Source organism: Pantherophis guttatus, chromosome 1, assembly GCF_059756535.1.
Source record: "Pantherophis guttatus breed Tessera chromosome 1, ASM5975653v1, whole genome shotgun sequence".
Taxonomy (NCBI): domain Eukaryota; kingdom Metazoa; phylum Chordata; class Lepidosauria; order Squamata; family Colubridae; genus Pantherophis; species Pantherophis guttatus.
The window spans coordinates 28,134,609-28,152,647 of NC_142063.1; the positions used below are offsets into that span (position 1 = coordinate 28,134,609).

The following is an 18,039-nucleotide window of genomic DNA, read 5'->3' on the forward strand; positions in this document are numbered from 1 at the left end:
GTTGCTGTAAGGTCCTTCCCTCAGGTGTGACAGTTTGCGCAAACTGCAGTCGGAGATCATCAGGACGGCCCCAGCCCTGTTAGCCTTTCCTAAAGCTTTTTCCTAAAAGTTTTCCTCAAATATGTCTTTATGTTCCCAAGCCTGGGGCGCTGAGTGTGCCAAGGCCCTGTATCCTGGCTGTATTGCCAACTGGGCAAGTATCTTGCTCTTGTGTATTGTGTAAGTTGGAAGTTTTTTAAACTGTTTTTATTAGTTTCACTTTTTACTGTTTTAAAAAAGTTTCTAAAAATATTTTTGATACGTTTTTTCTGAATTGTAAACTGCTCAGAATCGTTGACTGAGATGGGCGTCAGTAGAAATGGAATAAATAAAACAAATATATTTGTAGTTTTAATCTGTGACATCGGAGGACAACATTATAGCCAAGAAAACTGGACACCTTTAGTGCTCTCTCTCTCTACATGGCTGAGACCAATAGGAAGACCCAGGGTTGTAGGTTACACTGGTAAGATTTGGGCTTTTGGAAATGAGATTTTGACTCTGCTAGTGGGCAGAAACATAAATTAAAATGATACAGATGTGTTCATGTAATTTACTAAACTGTGAGGGAATCCACTTGTGGGACTCTTTACTATTACTGAATTCTGGGGTGGTGGTGATGAAGAGGCATCTTGAGGAACATTGCTACTCCTGCCCTATAATAATTTTCAACTTGTAGAGAAATTAATGGGGACCTCCTGTGTAAAGTCAATCACTTTGTGGTAAGGAGGGAATAGGAATTTCTAGATACCTCTGGTTTCTGTAGTACTGTAGTTTACTATCAAATTAAAACTCATTAAACCTGTTTGTTTTTTTTAATTTGATTTATATGCCGCCCTTCTCCGAAGACTCAGGGCAGCTTACAATGTGCTCAGCAATAGCCTTCATCCTTTTGTATATTTATACAAAGTCAGCTTATTGCCCCCACAACTGGGTCCTCAATTTACCTACCTTAGAAAGGATGGAAGGCTGAGTCAACCTTGAGCCTTGGCGAGATTCGAACCCTGCAGTAATTGCAGGCAGCTGGTCTTAATAACCAGCTTAATAACAGGGTGCCTTAAACCCCTGTACTACCAAGGCTCCTAGGTTTCATGGGACATGTTGCATTATACCCTGGCTGAAGTCTTAAAGGGCAAATTTCTTTCAGTTATCCCAAGGGAGTGCCAAGACTTGGCTTCATAGATATAAAGCCAAGGTATACAGGTGAAACTCGAAAAATTAGAATATCGTGCAAAAGTTCATTTATTTCAGTAATGCAACTTAAAAGGTGAAACTAATATATGAGATAAGACTCATTACATGCAAAGCGAGATAGTTCAAGCCTTGATTTGTCATAATTTTGATGATTATGGCTTACAGCTCATGAAAACCTCAAATTCACAATCTCAGAAAATTAGAATGTTACATGAAATCAATAAAACAAGGATTGTACATAGAACAATATCGGACCCCTGAAAAGTATAAGCATGCATATGTACTCAGTACTTGGTTTGGGCCCCTTTTGCATCAATTACTGCCTCAATGCGGGATGGCATGGATGCTATCAGCCTGTGGCACTGCTGAGGTGTTATGGAAGACCAGGATGCTTCAATAGCGGCCTTCAGCTCTTCTGCATTGTTCGGTCTCATGTCTCTCATCTTTCTCTTGGCAATGCCCCATAGTTTGCTGGCCAATCAAGCACAGTAATCCCATGGTCATTGAACCAGGTTTTGGTACTTTTGGCAGTGTGGGCAGGTGCCAAGTCCTGCTGGAAAATGAAGTCAGCATCCCCATAAAGCTCGTCTGTGGAAGGAAGCATGAAGTGCTACAAAATCTCCTGGTAGACGGCTGTGTTGACCCTGGACTTAATGAAGCACAGTGGACCAACACCAGCAGATGACATGGCTCCGCAAATCAACACAGACTGTGGAAACTTCACACTGGACTTCAAACATCTTGCAGTATGTGCCTCTCCATTCTTCCTCCAGACTCTGGGTCCTTGGTTTCCAAATGAGATGCAGAAGTTGCTCTCATCAGAAAAGAGGACTTTGGACCACTGAGCAACAGACCAGTTCTTTTTGTCTTTAGCCCAGGTAAGACGCTTCTGATGTTATTTGTTGTTCAGGAGCGGCTTGACAAGAGGAATAGGACATTTGAAGCCCATGTCCAGGATCCGTCTGTGTGTGGTGGCTCTTGATGCACTGACTCCAGCCTCAGTCCACTCCTTGTGAAAGTCTCCAACACTTTTGAATGGCCTTTTTCTGACAATCCTGTCCAGGCTGCGGTCATCCCTGCTGCTTGTGCACCTTTTTCTTCCACACTTTTCCCTCCACATAACTTTCTATTAATGTGCTTTGATACAGCACTTTGGGAACATCCAACTTCTTTTGCAATTACCTTTTGAGGCTTTCCCTCCTTATGGAGGGTGTCAATGATGGTTTTCTGCACAACTGTCAGGTCAGCAGTCTTTCCCATGATTGTGATTCCTACTGAACCAGACACAGAGACCATTTAAAGGCTCAGGAACCCTTTGCCAGGTGTTATGGCTTAATTAGCTGATTAGAGTGGGGCACTTTGAGCCTAGAATATTGAACCTTTTCACAATATTCTAATTTTCTGAGATTGTGAATTTGGGGTTTTCATGAGCTGTAAGCCATAATCATCAAAATTATGACAAATCAAGGCTTGAACTATCTCGCTTTGCATGTAATGAATCTATCTCATATTAGTTTCACCTTTTAAGTTACATTACTTAAATAAATGAACTTTTGCACGATATTCTAATTTTTTGAGTTTCACCTGTATAGATGAGACTATGCAGTGATATGGTAATGCTTACTGATGGCTGTGTTATTCGTTATATATCCTGCTTTCGCAACTGATCAACACTCTCAGCCCAATCTTTATCCATATTATTCCAAAGCCTTTTTGTGTGCAAACAAAACAATCTGATTCTGAATTCATTTTATGGGTTTGCACAATACATTCTAGTGTAAAATACTTGGGTTGTCCAAAATTAAATTTAGGCAATCAAGATATTGTACAATTGTGTTCAAATAAAATGGAAGCCTGTATAACCATGATTTACTGAATAAACCATAATTGATTAGGTTCCCAAGTCAAGCCATAAACTAACTTACTTACAAGCCATAAATTTACTAACCACAGTGCCTGGTTACAAACACTAAGCTGCATACACTAAGCTGCAAGCAAACAAATTATATTATGACAATATGTAGTGTGAATTTGCCCAAGTGATTTTGACAGCATATGCAGGCATATTTGTGAGCAGGACCATTGGAAGTTATGCATTTGCTTTGCTATCTAGTGTTTGTCCATATACTTCCCCTAATTAATTGAAATAACTCAGTTTGCTGGGTTCTCATGCATACTAAGACAAATCAATAGATTTTGCATTACACGCTAGATTAAATGTCTGTAATTTATTTGCTGTATTCATACACCACATTCAAGCAGGTATGGCATATGGGTTTTAATGCCTTGGCAAGACTGCTGTTCTGTTGCCATGAGTAACAAGAGGATATAGAATGAGTAAAAAGAGCGAAATGCCCAATTTTTATCTTGAAGTGAAGGTGTGAAATCACAAGGGCTGAGCTGTTGTGATGAGATTTGAGACTGGAGTCCCATTGATTGGCCTGGTATATAAATGTTGGGGACCAGAGCTCTGGGAGAGGCACCTACCTTCTCAGTTGCTTGGGGGAATATACTGCTGGCCTGAATAAAAATTGGAGAGAGAAGGCAAGAAAAAGTCACTGCATTAGTGGCTGGAAAGAAAAGTTGGAAAGAGAAATTAAGTGTGCAGAGTTGTTGGTTCCTGGTTGGAGAAGAAAGGTCCAGGAGTGGCTTTCCTGAAAAAAGGGAAATGAAAATGGAGAGACAGAAGCTCTAGCCAAGATGAGAAGGAGGAACCCAATTGAGTGTAGGCATTAACTTCACCCAAGACCCCAAAGGGGAAGGATTGGTTGTTGGTGGCAAAGTCCTGTCTTCTGGGAAAAGACTGAGCAGAAGATCCTGAGAGGTTTTTCCCTCTCTGGAAGAGCCAGCATTCAGCTGAGCATTTTCATGAGGTCAAGTTGTGCTGAGCATGGACAGTAAAATTCCAGCTACATTCTTCTCCCCCCTCCCCAGTCTCTCTCTTGTTAAGTCCTCAAATTGGGGAGGGAGTTGGAGTGAAAATGGGAGGAAAACAAGACTGTTAGCAGGAGAGTTAGAGGGAGAGAGTCTGTGGGTGGGAGACTTAGGAAGAAACCTGATACTGGGTGAATAGGGGCTGTGTTATAAATACTAGTCATATATAGCTTCACTGTAAATAGTAAAAAAAAGCATAAAAGCCTCTATGATCTAGTTTTTTGTGTCAATTGCCATTCTTGCCAAAACACAACATATCTCCAGTTATGACAGCAAATCTGTTACAACATAGCAGCTACATTCAAATTTGTTAAAACTTGTTTTATATTATTTGTTTTTGAGAGGCTTACTTGGTTGTTTGAACTCAGATCATTTGCTTACTCTATAGTTTATAGTATACACTGTAGTATACAGTGCATTGTTCAAGCCCAGAAAAATGGGTTAATACTTAGGTTAAATGTATTATGTGAACCCAGCCATGGTTTAGCTGTCTCCCAGCTAAGGCTGATGCTCTAATACAGTGTTTCTCAACCTCAGCAGTTTTAAGATGTGTCGAAGTCAACTCCCAGTGTTTCCCAGCCAACAACATGTTAACATTGCCAAGTTTTAAAAAAACCAGCTATAATGCCTGTACTCCTTGCATTTTTGATCCCATCTTGGAGCAGAGGTCAGAAAAAAGGCAAGAGCTCCAGGGGTGGAAGTGTTGATTCAACATAAATCCCTGAAGAAGGAAATGGCAAGCTATTTCCATATTGTCAAGAAAACTATACAGACACATCCATGAATTCATTAGGAGATGAGCTGAATTCGCAGGAGACTATACTTTGCAGTGCCAGATTGATGCCTGTAATGCAGGGTCCAGCCTGTATGCCTATCTGACTATGCAGATATATCCAAGGAAAAGGCCTTAACCAAGGGGTCATGAAATATAAATTCTGTGCATTGATGGCAGAAATAATGGGAGTAAAATAAAGCTGCTGCAAAATAGGAGATAATCAATATAAGAACAAAGATTGATTTTACATATTTAAAATATTTAATACTGTCCATCCTCGAATTACTTTTAGGGCAATGTACAATAGAAACAAAATACTTATATCAAATACAAATCTGATAAATGGCAACATTAACCTCAATTAACAAATCTGAGAGGCTGTAGAAGCTATAGAAATCCTATGATGCTGGTTGAGACACCATAGCAAGATAAGCTATCTGGCAAATAGAATGCCTTACCCCATTGCCTCAAATAACATAGCATTGGCATCAGTCATCTTTTTGGGGGGAGAGTTTTCAAGCCTACAGGATTATCCTTCCTTCACTTCAGAGTCTACTTTCAATTTATCCTCACAACAATCACTTTGTGAGGTAGGTTAGATTGAGATACTGGGTGAGTGCCCATGGAAGGGAGTGATCATGGTGGAGTAGGTTTCCATGCTTTCAGTCTAGCATTTTAACCACTCTACCATACTGCTTGCTTTAGATCAGGGCTCTCCAAATTTGGAAACTTTAAAACTTGTGGACTTCAACTCCCAGAACACCTCAGCCAATATAGTATAGTTGACCAGGGAATTCTGAGAGTTGAAATCTACAGAACGTTGCCAAGTTTGGAGACCCTTGCTTTAGTTTTGGAGTGATAAATTTCCATTCAAAAAAAAAAAAAAAGTGAAAAAAGAGCTCATTTTAGTTGAGTCAGGTTTTCTTCAGCCCCATGCAAAACAAAATTAATGGCTCTGTTTGGGTGACAAATTTACCATGTTTATCACCTAATTTTTTGTGCACATGCAACCCTTTGGGAGCTATTGTTCAAAGTTCAAAGAAGTGGGAGGCATCATTACTCAACCTGATGCTCTCAAAATACATTGGAAGTGCAACTCCCAGCATTCTCAGATACCATGCTAAGAATCTAAAGGATCTTAAAACATCTGGATTGCATCCAGTTGAGGAAAGTTGCCTATGGGCAGGAGTCAGACTCCTGAACTGCTTTTTTGTAGCCCCTTCTGTATACCTATCTCTAATCACAATTTCTGGAAATTGCTGGCATGGTTTTCAATTATTTTGAGATGGGAAAGAATCAGAAGGTGTAGTGCAAGCCCTGAATTGAGTGTAAGATAGTTAAATATTATTTAAAATAATAATTATAACATTCTCTATCCCATTCCCCACAACCTCTCCCAGGAAATTCTGATCCCATCCACAAAAAAAAATATTCTAGCCTGTACTAAATAACTACAAAGATTGGTTAGGTCTTCCCACACGTGTTCTTTACAAAAAAGCAAGTGCACCAGAATTGCTTGGATGGAGATCCCTGACCTTTTTCTGATGCTAATGACCATTATTTGGTACACTAGAAGGAATTAGGTTTCCCTCTGCAGAATTCTGGATGAGTTTATTACAGAGGTGGAATCAGCATGCTTTGCATGTAGAAGCAGCTACAAACAGGATAAGGCACAATTGGCTAATTAAATGTTCTGGAGATATTTTGGTCTACAACATGTTTTAGCCTTAGCCTCACTGGTTGCATTCTTTATTCAGGTTATAATTGGTAGTGTGGTAAAAACAGGTCACACATTCAGTGTAGCTGTAGCATGGAGAAAGCAACTATTCTTTTTCTATTGCTGAGAGACAATGATTGGGTGATTAAGAATCCATATATATAAATATAAACTCTGACTACAATAAATCACAGTAAATCCAGAATGTCAAATATCAAATTGATGTTTAAAATAAAGTCATGACATTTAAAATGAACCAACCAAATAATTAGGCAGTCCATTGCTAGTCACTTCTGGTTTCAAACAGAAGCACTCTCTTTAAGAATGCAATCTTCTTTCTTCAAATGTATATATAAGAAATTTGGGATCCTGAAAATGTTAGTAAAAATACAAACAGTATTCAGATTTAGTATCTGAAGGTCAGCTACTTCTCAGCCATGATGTTTATAATCCTTAATAATCATATGAAGCTTTGCTGCTGTATATACAGACTATTGGAATTTAAGATTCTTAAGAGGAATGTTCTGCATGCAAAGAATGTTCTACTACGACCAACTAATAGCTTGTCCTGCAAATCAAGATATTTTTTCCTGTCCTCTGCAGCCATTAACACAGCAGTGTGGATTCTGACAGTAGAAACCATTGGTGTCAGATAGCATCAGAATTTTGGAATTGTTCAGTTCTTTGTTTTCTCGTCAGTTTGCATACCATATAGCCCTATGTCACAACTTTTCTATAGTCCTTGACTTAGCGACCACAAATAGGACCAGAATTTCCATTGTTAAGAAGGGCAGTTTTTGAGTGAGTTGTGCCTGATTTTACAACTTTTTTTTAAAAAAAAATAATTTATATGCCGCCCTTCTCCGGAGACTCAGGGCGGCTTACAATGCCACAGTTTTTTGCCACAGTCATTTAAGCAGATTACTGCAGTTGTTAAATGAGTTTGACTTCTCCCCTTGACTTTGTTGGAAGCCAGCTGGGAAGATTGCAAAGGACAATCACAAGACCCTGGGATACTGCAACCATCATAAATACATGCTGGTTGCCAAGCACCCAAATTTTGATCATGTGACTGTTGGAATGTTGCAATAGTTGTAAGTGAAAGGAAGAAGAGAAGAGAAGAGAAGAATTGGAATGGACTTTGGAGGTCTTTTAGTCCAACCCCTTACTTAGGCAGGAAACTCTATACCATTTCCAATCCAATCTCTTCTTTAAAATTTCCAGTCTTTTCTCAGTGCCATTGTAACTTCAAACAGTTGTTAAAATAAATGGTTGTAAGCGGAGGATTGCCTGTACAATTATCCTTTTTCTGTCTTACTCATTAAGATGATTTTCTTGAGGGTGGGACCGTTTGAGAGTGAAGAAATCTAGCTGTGGTTTCCCTTAAGAGTCAGGCTGCTTCTTCTGGTGTTCTTTTGATTTTTCTTCTCCCTTTCTGATGTCCATCTACTTTCCTAACCTTTCTTTTCTAGTGTTTGTCAGTTGAAAGGGCGGAAAGATCCTAGTCTAACTATCCTACAAACTGGCAAAAAGGTGATGTTTGTGCTACCATTGTTCCTTTGAATGGATCTGGGAAAACTGAGAGGATGTACACTTTTCCAAATTTCCTTCAAAGTATGGTTATAGTACCATTGTCTCTAAAACTTCAGCAGAGGATGAAAGTTTCAGGGTATATCTATCATTTACATTCTGCTTTGGCCATTCAGGACAATGGATAGACGGCTCATGAAAAGTGAATCAGTAGTATGGTGGGTGGATAATAGATGAAACCTCTTAGGCCATGGTACCTCCTCACACCATTCCAAACTAACATGCAAACCAAAAAAATATAAAGTAAGGCACTTGGGATTTATGCTTGGTGGGTATCCATACACAGATTTGTTTTGTGTTTTTGAGAGTAGTGAGATTTCTTTTGAGCACAGCCCCAAAGTTGCAGCTATCAAAATGCAGCATTAAAATAGATGAAATGTTCACCTTTCAATAAAGTGCATAATTCTGCATAAATAAGTAGTTAGGTTTAGGGTCTTTCCCCACCCCTGAAGTGCTTTCCACAGCTTTTGGGGACTATACCAGCATGAAATTTGCTATCCAATTGCCCATCCTTATCCAACCTGTATTGCCTTTGCTTCAAGTCATTTTGGTCATCCGACTTTCCCCTAAAGTAATAGGTAATACAGTAAGTCTATCAGATTGTACATGCGTTGAGCTGCACCTAAAGTCAAAATAAGTAGGGAAGTACTATTTTAACACTGGTACAGCTAAACATGACTGAAAAAGTTTTACACATTGGCTGGGGATGAGATGAAGGTAATGCCTTGCAATAAATGGTCAAGACATGTTTGCACTATAGTTAAATGCAAGTGGAGAAAGGCACTAAGATCCCAGCTGAGCTGATGATCCTACATTGGAGGTCAGATTTTTGATTATTCTGCTAAGATTGGCTATTTTTTCTTCTAGCAGATAGTTCTTCTTCTCCTCCATCTTCTGCCTCCGTTCTGTCATCTCCAGAGCTTTTAGCAGCTGAGCATTTTCAACATAGAGATCCTTCACCATTTCATCAGCTTTTGTGTTTCTTACAAACTGAAACATAGTTAAGAAATGGTACATTTGTTCCACATAGAGGACAAAACAAAGAAATAAATTATGCACTCTAGTTGTAGCTGAATTCAGTATTACTTTTTAAGCTGTCTCTATACAGCAGGGGTGTCAAAGTCACGGCCCGTGGGCCACATGCATCACGTGCTGGCCATGCCCACTACCAGTTTTAGTGAAGGGGAAAAAAGTTGAAATATGTCACGTGATGTGTCGTCGTGAGTTTGACACCCCTACTGTAAAGAGTCTTAGTCATCATTTTGAATATTGTCTAAATACATTTAGTAGACAAATGGTAAATAATAATAATACCAAAATATCTGAAAAGCATTTTGATACAATGGGAATGGGTAGAATCTGAATTTACCAGTAATAAATAGTTGCATTAATCTAAATAGTTTAGTCTAGTGCTTAGGACCAGGCTAGAAACTGGGAGAACATGAGTTCTAATTCCGCCTTAGCCATGAAAGCCATTTAGGTGACAATGGGCCAGTCATTTTCATTCAGCTCAACTCACGTTACAGAATTGTTATTGTGAGGAAAATAGGAGGAGGAAAACATATTAAATATGTTTGCCACCTTGAGTTGATGGCATATAAATAAAACAAATTCACAAAATTAATTATATTTTAATTATCCTAGATCCTTGGGAAGGATCCAATAGTCAAAAGTACCAAACTCAGTCAAAAATGTTGGATGGATTACGTGTAAATAACAATAATGCTTTAGCTACTATTTTCTCCCCATAAAGCCATGTCTAAGTATTGATACAAGTGTGTGCCATCTAGAATAAATTGCCAACAATTGATCATTCAGCACAATTAGATTGAAATAATTTGGGACTCATCCACTATGAAGCCTATTTATATCTACATAGGATTGGGATGAGGTATTTTGACATCAACCCAAAAATTCTGCAGTTACACAATATAGTAAACCATGGTTTGCATAACCCCAGTTTATTATCTAAACCACAACTGCCTGCTTTTTTCAAATCATGCTAAGATAAGGATGCATTACTTTGTTGAGCCCGAGGGGTAGATTTGATCATCTGATTAGCACATGTGGTGACTATATTCCAAAGAGTAGTAAATGAAGCCAGGACAAAACCACACTTGATTTCGTTTTGTTAAAAAGTGTTTTTGTCTGATTCAAATTACTATTTATAACAATTTTTGGAAGCTCTAGGGAAGAGAGCTTTGAGGTTTCAGAATCTGTCAGGAAAAATATGCATCTGTATGCTTGGCCATACATTGATTTACAAACCATAGTGCTAGCTGGTTTCCAACAACACATTGCCAAATCTTATGGTTTACTGTGAACCCAGCCTTAGATTGTCATGTTACCTCAAACCTTGTATAAGGAATCCTCAGGTATCAACTACCGCACATTGACTTAGAAACCACTTAGAATTCTCACCTGTTCTTTCAGCTGATTGACTTTATCTTGGAGAAGCTGTTTCACAAGCCTCAATTGTTGTTCAACATCCATCATGCGTTTCTCCATAGTCTGTAGTAGCTGCTCATATCCACCCTGTAATGGAGCATGTGTGCATGAAATCAAAATTACAGTACTCTGAAGATCTTGGTGATTGGCTGTTCTTTTTTCAACATAAGCTTTACAGGGGAGAAAAAAAATTGAAAACAAAAGACTGAGAAATAGTTGGGTTATTTGTACAGATAAAAATGATATTCTGAAAGCAAAGCAAGCCAAAGACACAGACTTTTTATGTACATGTGATTCTCTATTTCAAATTTGCTTAGTTATTTATTAGATTTGATACAATCAAAAAAACTCTTGGCAGCTGACAAGATCGCTGTATATTAAAATGTCCACAATATAATATTAATGGGAAAACCCTATATATAGAATATAAATACAATACATATAAAAATCTACTAAAAACAGTGTTTAAGATTAAAGCAGATGGTTGCAATCACTGCATTGATCTGGCTTTCCCCAGAACAGGAATGTTGCAATACAGTAGTTATCAAATATATTCAGATCCAAGAAAAATGTTTAAAGGAATGGGCAGATTCCAGCTTCTTTCAAGATGGATATGATCCATGCACACAAGGGAACGGCACAAAACTGAGCAGCAGGAGGGTTTTCCATAGAACTGAATGTGTGAAGGCTTTACAAATAATTCTTTGTGCTACCATTTTTCCAGGATGTACCAATCACGTGCTCTACTTTTCATTGTGTAATGAAATGATCTGGGAGAGATGTTGAGAATCTGAAGATGAAACTAAAAAAGCTTAAAAGCCCAATTGGATCAGCCCAAAGTCTACTTCATCAGCATCTCAGTGAATCATAGATGGATAATAGATGAAACCTCTTAAACCATGGTACCCCTTCAAACTTAAAGGTAGTAGCTATTTCCAGTTGTCTATCTTGTTCCAGAGCTAAAAATGGTATCCAGGGCTAAAGTCTCTTAAATTAAGCTTGACTCTGCTGATTTAAAGTTTTCTTGTCAACAGTATGTGGATGATTTGCTGCTGCGCTTTCCTGACTTCATTCATTCATTCATTCATTTATTGGTTCAATTTATTTGCCGCCCTTCTCCGGAGACTCAGGGCGGCTCACAATGCGTTAAGCGATAGCCTTCATACTTTTGTATATACCTGCTTAGTAGGGCTTTCGGCCCCCCCTAAGCGGTGTTCTTTTTATACAAAGTCAGTTTATTGCTCCCACAATCTGGGTCCTCATGGTCAAGTCTATACCCTTATATTTCCTGGTAGCCTCCCATACAAGTAGTATTAAATCTAACATTGTTTGGCTTTCCAGGAGCAACCACAGTTAAATAGGTGCTGTCAAAACTACACTGCTTCTAGAGATGTAGGGTGTGTATTACTTGTCAGTTCCTAGAAATTAAAAACTCACAAGGAGTTAGGTCCAGATATAATAAAAAACGTGTGCAATATATTAAATTTGGAGAAGAGTTAAGTTTCAGAGGGTTTTTTTTGTAGTTTAGGTTATTGTGCAAACCCATCCTGCTTTGGTCAGGTTGAAGTATTTTGTGAAATCAGAGTACAGTGTTCACTATTCATATCAGATGTGTTGTGGAAACATATCCAAGGGTCATCTTAATTATATGGACACCATACCCTTCAAAGTCTTTGCAGAAACTGGGGGAGCGGAAGCAATTGTACTGTTGTTTTTAGATGGGCTGAACAATTTCCATTAGTTTGATAGGTAAATCCTTCAACTTTCTACTTAAAGCAACAATCTTCTTTCATTGATTTATGGAGAGTTGTGTTGGCCGGAAGGGTCTCCAGTCTGTCATGTGAAATTAAACACTTTTCTAATAGCAACTTCGTTTGAAATGAAAAGCTTTAGCAGAATTGGAAAGGAATTAATTTCAAGTAGCAGCTTGGGGTCTTGTGCTGCATTCACACACAATACATTAGAACCAAACTAGCTAACCATATTTTAATTTAGCATATTATGTAAAACCAGCCATTGTGGTTAGTTTATAGATTCAATAGGCCACAATTGAGTCTCAACTATGTTTTACTTAGCCATATTATGTGAACATAGTTCCTCTCTTGGCAGTAGGTGTAGTCATGAGATAGCCCCCAGACCTCACAAAGGAATTAGCACTCCTAGAGGCCATTGCATAATTTGAAACAATTTTTTTCATCAAAAGTGCATCATTTGGTAAAAAAACCCATTTAATTGATTCCAAACTAAGTTGGCAGACTCTTCCATTTTTCATCAAACAAAACAGAAATAAAACAACATAAATTTTGGTGATGAGCTGGATCAGTAATTCTTTCCAGCATAAACTAAAAACAAAGCTCATCTAAAACTATTTATATTTATCTAAAAACCTGCTGGATTAGGCACAAGGCTCCATTATAGCAGTCAGCTAAATCTCTGGAAAGAATCTCCAGAGTGTCTCAAAGCAACTGGCTCTCTTGACTCCTTATTCACCAGCAATTGGTATTGTGAGGGGAAAATAATAGGGACCCCCTTCTAGCACAGTAAAGTTTGGGGGCCTGAGATGGGTTCAATATTGACATAAATTGCCTGATGCAAGTATAAAGAAAAATTTGTAACCAGCCTATACATCTGATGTAATGGTAGCTGACATGGACACCGTAGTTTCCTATATGCCGAAATAAGGGGTGGGGGGCTGAGGCTGTGGGAAAAGAGGAAGTGTATGCTTAAAGTACATGTACAAATAGCCATGTTGTAACATTGAGGCTAAAGGAATGGAGCACTGCCCGTTGCTATGACAGTATGGACAGATTCCGAAAATCAAGTGTGTTGTGGTTTTAAGGTATAAAAGACAAAGCTGAATAATGGGAGGTTGCCAATCGGCCTCAAGCCGTCCCTTTTGACTGCTTGTCCTATTGACCTTCATTGCAATGTGATGAAAGTGCCTACAGCAAAGGCTTTATGTTTGCTATGCTTTAAATTCTAATAAACCTCTGAATCCTAAAGTGAGACTTTTGTGATGTGCTGTCTGTTCAATTGTTATTAAGTGAGCTATGCTCATAATCAGGTTTTTCCCCTGATAGTTTTCAGATACCAGTATGTAGTGCTTATGGTTCTGAAGGTGCATATAGACTTATTCTGCATTAAATTTTCCAATCCTTTTTTTTCTTCAATTGTGTCCAATTCTCAGAGACTGCCTTGACAAGTCCTTGCAGTTTTCTTGGCAAGGTTTTTCAGAAGTGGCTTGCCATTGCCTCCTTCCTAGGACTGAAAGTTAGTGACCAGCCTAAGTAGTTTCGTGCCTAAGGCAGGAATACAATTCTATCTCCAGGTTTCTAGCATTAACCACTACACCAAACTGCTCTCAATCCTCTTTTAAAACATCCAAATTAGTGGCTCCTGTTCTATTAATAATTTTGATTTAATTGATAATTTTGGTTAGTCTTTCTGCATCCTTTCCAGAAATATTATACATTTGGTGAGATGTGGCAGCTCTCCCCTCACAATATTCCAAGTGAAATCACACCCCAGATTTTGTACAAACATTCTAAAAGAGTATGGATGTCATAACATAAATTATTTTTTCAGATGCTTTTCCAGCATATCCTAAAATGTATTTATTCTTTGTATAAACACCAAGAGTCAATGTTTTAATTCAACAATCCATATTCACATCACAATTTCTTTTCGTTGCTATGTATTATGTAGTTGTGTATGTAGATAGGATTTGTGCCCCAATTTTCTAAATTTTGTAATTAAATTTCAGTGTTTATTCCATTATGAAGAAATCCTTTTGAATTTTTTTGCGATCAGTTTTTGTTATTGTAATAGGGAATAATTTGTTGTCATGAATAAATTTGCCTATAACAAATTGATAGCTGTCTCATATGAATATCTCAAATTGTTAGGCTTTTCTAAGATTTTATTATTGTCATATCTTACTAGGATCCAATCCAATTCTGCCATGAATAAAGATTATTACAGATCTTCATTTCATTCCTACTACTGGTATTGGATTAAAAATTACAATCTTTTAGCCTAGCTGCTTTATTTTGTTACCGTTGAATTTATCCTCAAAGATACAGTTCCTTCAGCTGAATCAGAGTCCATTGGTTGGTTCTTTATTTGAAGGTTTTATTAAGAACACAGTTATTTGAGAGACCACCTCTCCCCAATCACATCTATCCATCCCATCAGATATGGCAGGAATGTTGCAGTTTCCATCCAAGGGATCCATCTGATGGGACCCAGGAGGAGAGTCTTTTCTGCTGTGGCGCCTATTCTTTGCAGTATCATTCTCTCCAATGTCAGATTTACGTCATCTTCTGGAAGGGCCTAAAATCATGGCTTTTGTCATCTGGGATCTGGTAACATAGTTATGCAACCCAAAAAGTGGTTGTCTTGCTAGGGAAACTAGTACACTTTTCTTGCAGATTGTTTTTAAATAGTTTGAGAGAGGGAGAGGGAGAGGGAGGGAGGGAGAGAGAGAGAGACTAGCATTGTTGATACTAATTGCAATCAGGGTTTCAGACTGGAGTATTCTACTCATAACTATAGATGCTAGATAAAACATGGGACTTTCTGCATATAGAATATGTGCTGTATCACTGAGCTTTAGTTTTGCCTTAATTCAGTGTTTTCCAGACTTGGCAGTTCTCTGATGTGTGACTTTGTCTCTCGGAAATTACTAAAATGACTATTAATAAGAATTCTGGGAACTAAAATAGGCACATCTGGAAGTTGCCAAGGGAAGAAAATATTGCCTTGATTGAACTTCCATGGCAAAATGACTCAGCCTAATAAATACTCCAGCTTCATCAAGGAATGCATCCAAAAACCCTATTAATTAGTAAGACAAAAAGACAAGGAGATATTTAAAAATGTGTATTTTATTTATCCAGTTACAAGCCCCAAAGTTTTGCTCTTTCCTTGTTTAAAAAGTATTTATACATCTTGTACAAAATTTTGTATAAATAACTCAAAATTTCTTCTCCAAATCCAATATATAAAAAATTTAGTACCATTTTGTTTAAAAAATACTTACAGTATACAATTGATGGGGGAAAATAAGTTTTTCTCTTTCCAAACTCCTCTGGTTAAGCCATTTTTAAATAGCATAAATAACGAAATTGACTTATAACAAAATTAAAACATTTAAAATAAAAAAGAGGTGATTCTTTCTCTCCCCATTCTCCCTCATAAAAATAGATTCTGACACAAATAAATAAAGGATGGGGAAAAATACAAGACAGTTTTTTTTTTTTTTAAAAAAAAGATGATTTTAAATTAACAACAAATGCAATTTAATCCCTGGGTTTCTCAGCTTATGCCAGTTAGTGTGAATAAGGAATGCGGTGCGTTAGAAGCCAAGGGGTGTCAGAGATGACCAATCCGCCTGTACGTATCTGCATGCAATGATCGTTGCTCCGGAAGCAAAGCCTGGGGAAAGAAGGCAAGGAGGACACACTTGACCCGCAGGCCTTTGAAAACAACACATCACACTTAAGCAGCACAAACACTCAGTGCCATTTAAGCATCACATCAAGACAAACAAACACAAGAACTGCAAGGGGCTGTGAGATTAACTTTGAGGAACTGATCAAGAAGAGCCATGGTGGCGCAATGGTTAGAAGGCAGAATTGCAGGCTAACTCTGACGACTGCCAGCAGTTCGATTCTCACTAGCTCAAGGTTAACTCAGCCTTCCATCCTTCCGAGGTTGGTAAAATGAGGACCCAGATTGTTGGGGACAATATGCTGATTCTGTAAACCGCTTAGAGAGGGCTGAAAAGCACCATGAAGTGGTATATAAGCCTAAGTGCTATTGCTATCAGATAAAAGAAATTGAGTCCAAAGCAGAAATGTAGTTTGAGAAAACATGTCAAACTTGATCCTCCCTAATTCTTTTATGAATAAGATGGATGTCAGCCCTTCAAGTAAGACCAGACTAGGAAACAAAAATTATGAATTCTATTACTTTTATTATACTGTTGCCTTAGCAGCCTCTTGCAAGTCTGAAAGCACCTCCCCACTCCCTGCCTTTACCCATAAGAGAACTTGGGGGGTCAAGTCTTAATTGTTTTCTCAAATTATATTTCTGCTTTGAACTCAAGTTTCTTTTATCTGACCATTGTCTTGGTTGCCGGCTCTTCCTTTTGTTCCTCAAAATTATTCTCACTGCCCATTGCAAAAACAAGGAAATCACACATACCCACATAGGTCATGCATTGCAGACAGTAGTTCTTTAAAAAGAGCAAACACCATACAGCCAATGACTCTTATTTTCTGACATTGGGGTGAGGTTCATTGCCAATTCTAAGCCTCAAGCTAATACATCTCTTCCTCTCTTTGCATGATCACCCCATTTCTTATTTAGGTCAGCCGTCATTTATTGTTACATCCAAACAGATCATGCCTATCATTTACACATGTTGTAGTTTGCCCGCACTGCAAAACTAGAAACCCATTCAAACCTTGCTTTTCAGTTAAGGTTTAGAGGAAAATGTTAACCAAAGTATCTTATTTTAGATATAATAGTCATAATGGTTAATCTAAAAGATGGAATCAGGCAGAGAAAGGGAGGAAGAGGAGGAAGATGCAGCATAAATCTCAGATGAAATTCAACATTTCAGTGTCAGCTATATGTTAAGCAAAAAGCACTTATCCTACCTTCCAGTATTTCATACATAGAAGCTAGAATAGAGTTATATATTGACAATTATCATATATCAGAATTATTGCTGGATCCTCCATTTCTATTATTACATTTTATCTATGGTTACTTAATTTTAAGCCACGGATTAGTAGTGATATGCATTTTTATAACTAAATGGTACAATAAGCAGAATACAAGGAAGCCCCCGGTCCATTTTCTAGAATTGGATGTGAGGGAGAAACTTGTGGCCATATAAATGTTACTAAAAAATAATTCACATTTTGAATTATGGCAGGCTTGCTGGGGTCAGATTAGAATTGGAGTTCAATGTCTGAATGGCTACTGATCGTCAGAATTTTTCATTATAAAGGTGTAATCATTTTGGTGCAGAGATACTTTGCAAAATGAAGTGTTATCTTATGCAGATTGTCCTCATATTAAATGATTGCCATGTTCAACTGAGAATTATCAACAGCTTAGATTGCTACTGAATTGTGCTGTACAGGTAATCCAATAAAAGATTTTGCTCTTCTAATTCTGTTAAAACTGCTATCTTACTATGTTCACTTTTAGGAACTGCAAACTGGAGCTTGTACAGAAGGATGCTACTAAGATGGTCGGTCCTTCAAAGAATGTTGAAAAGAACTGGCTATGTTTAGTTTGCAATAGACAGACTCAAAGGAGATATGGT

General features: G+C 37.9%; 1 protein-coding gene across 13 annotated transcripts in view; it reads right to left on the reverse strand.

Moving 5' to 3' along the window:
• Positions 1 to 5,184: 5,184 nt before the first annotated feature.
• The window catches only part of NIN (ninein), a 123,203-nt gene continuing 110,348 nt past the window's right edge, over positions 5,185 to 18,039 (reverse strand). For 9 of the 13 annotated variants that reach the window (XM_060693817.2, XM_034433353.3, XM_087881759.1 and 6 more), the window contains 2 exons: positions 10,671 to 10,784; positions 5,185 to 9,239 (listed from right to left, as the gene is read on the reverse strand). In XM_060693817.2, coding sequence (XP_060549800.2) covers positions 9,033 to 9,239; positions 10,671 to 10,784 — 321 coding nt within the window. In that variant the 3' untranslated portion in view covers positions 5,185 to 9,032. Of the gene's footprint in view, positions 9,240 to 10,670; positions 10,785 to 15,565; positions 16,134 to 18,039 lie in introns of those variants that run through there. The other 4 variants (XR_015731106.1, XM_034433354.3, XM_087881768.1 and 1 more) reach the window with 1 other exon arrangement.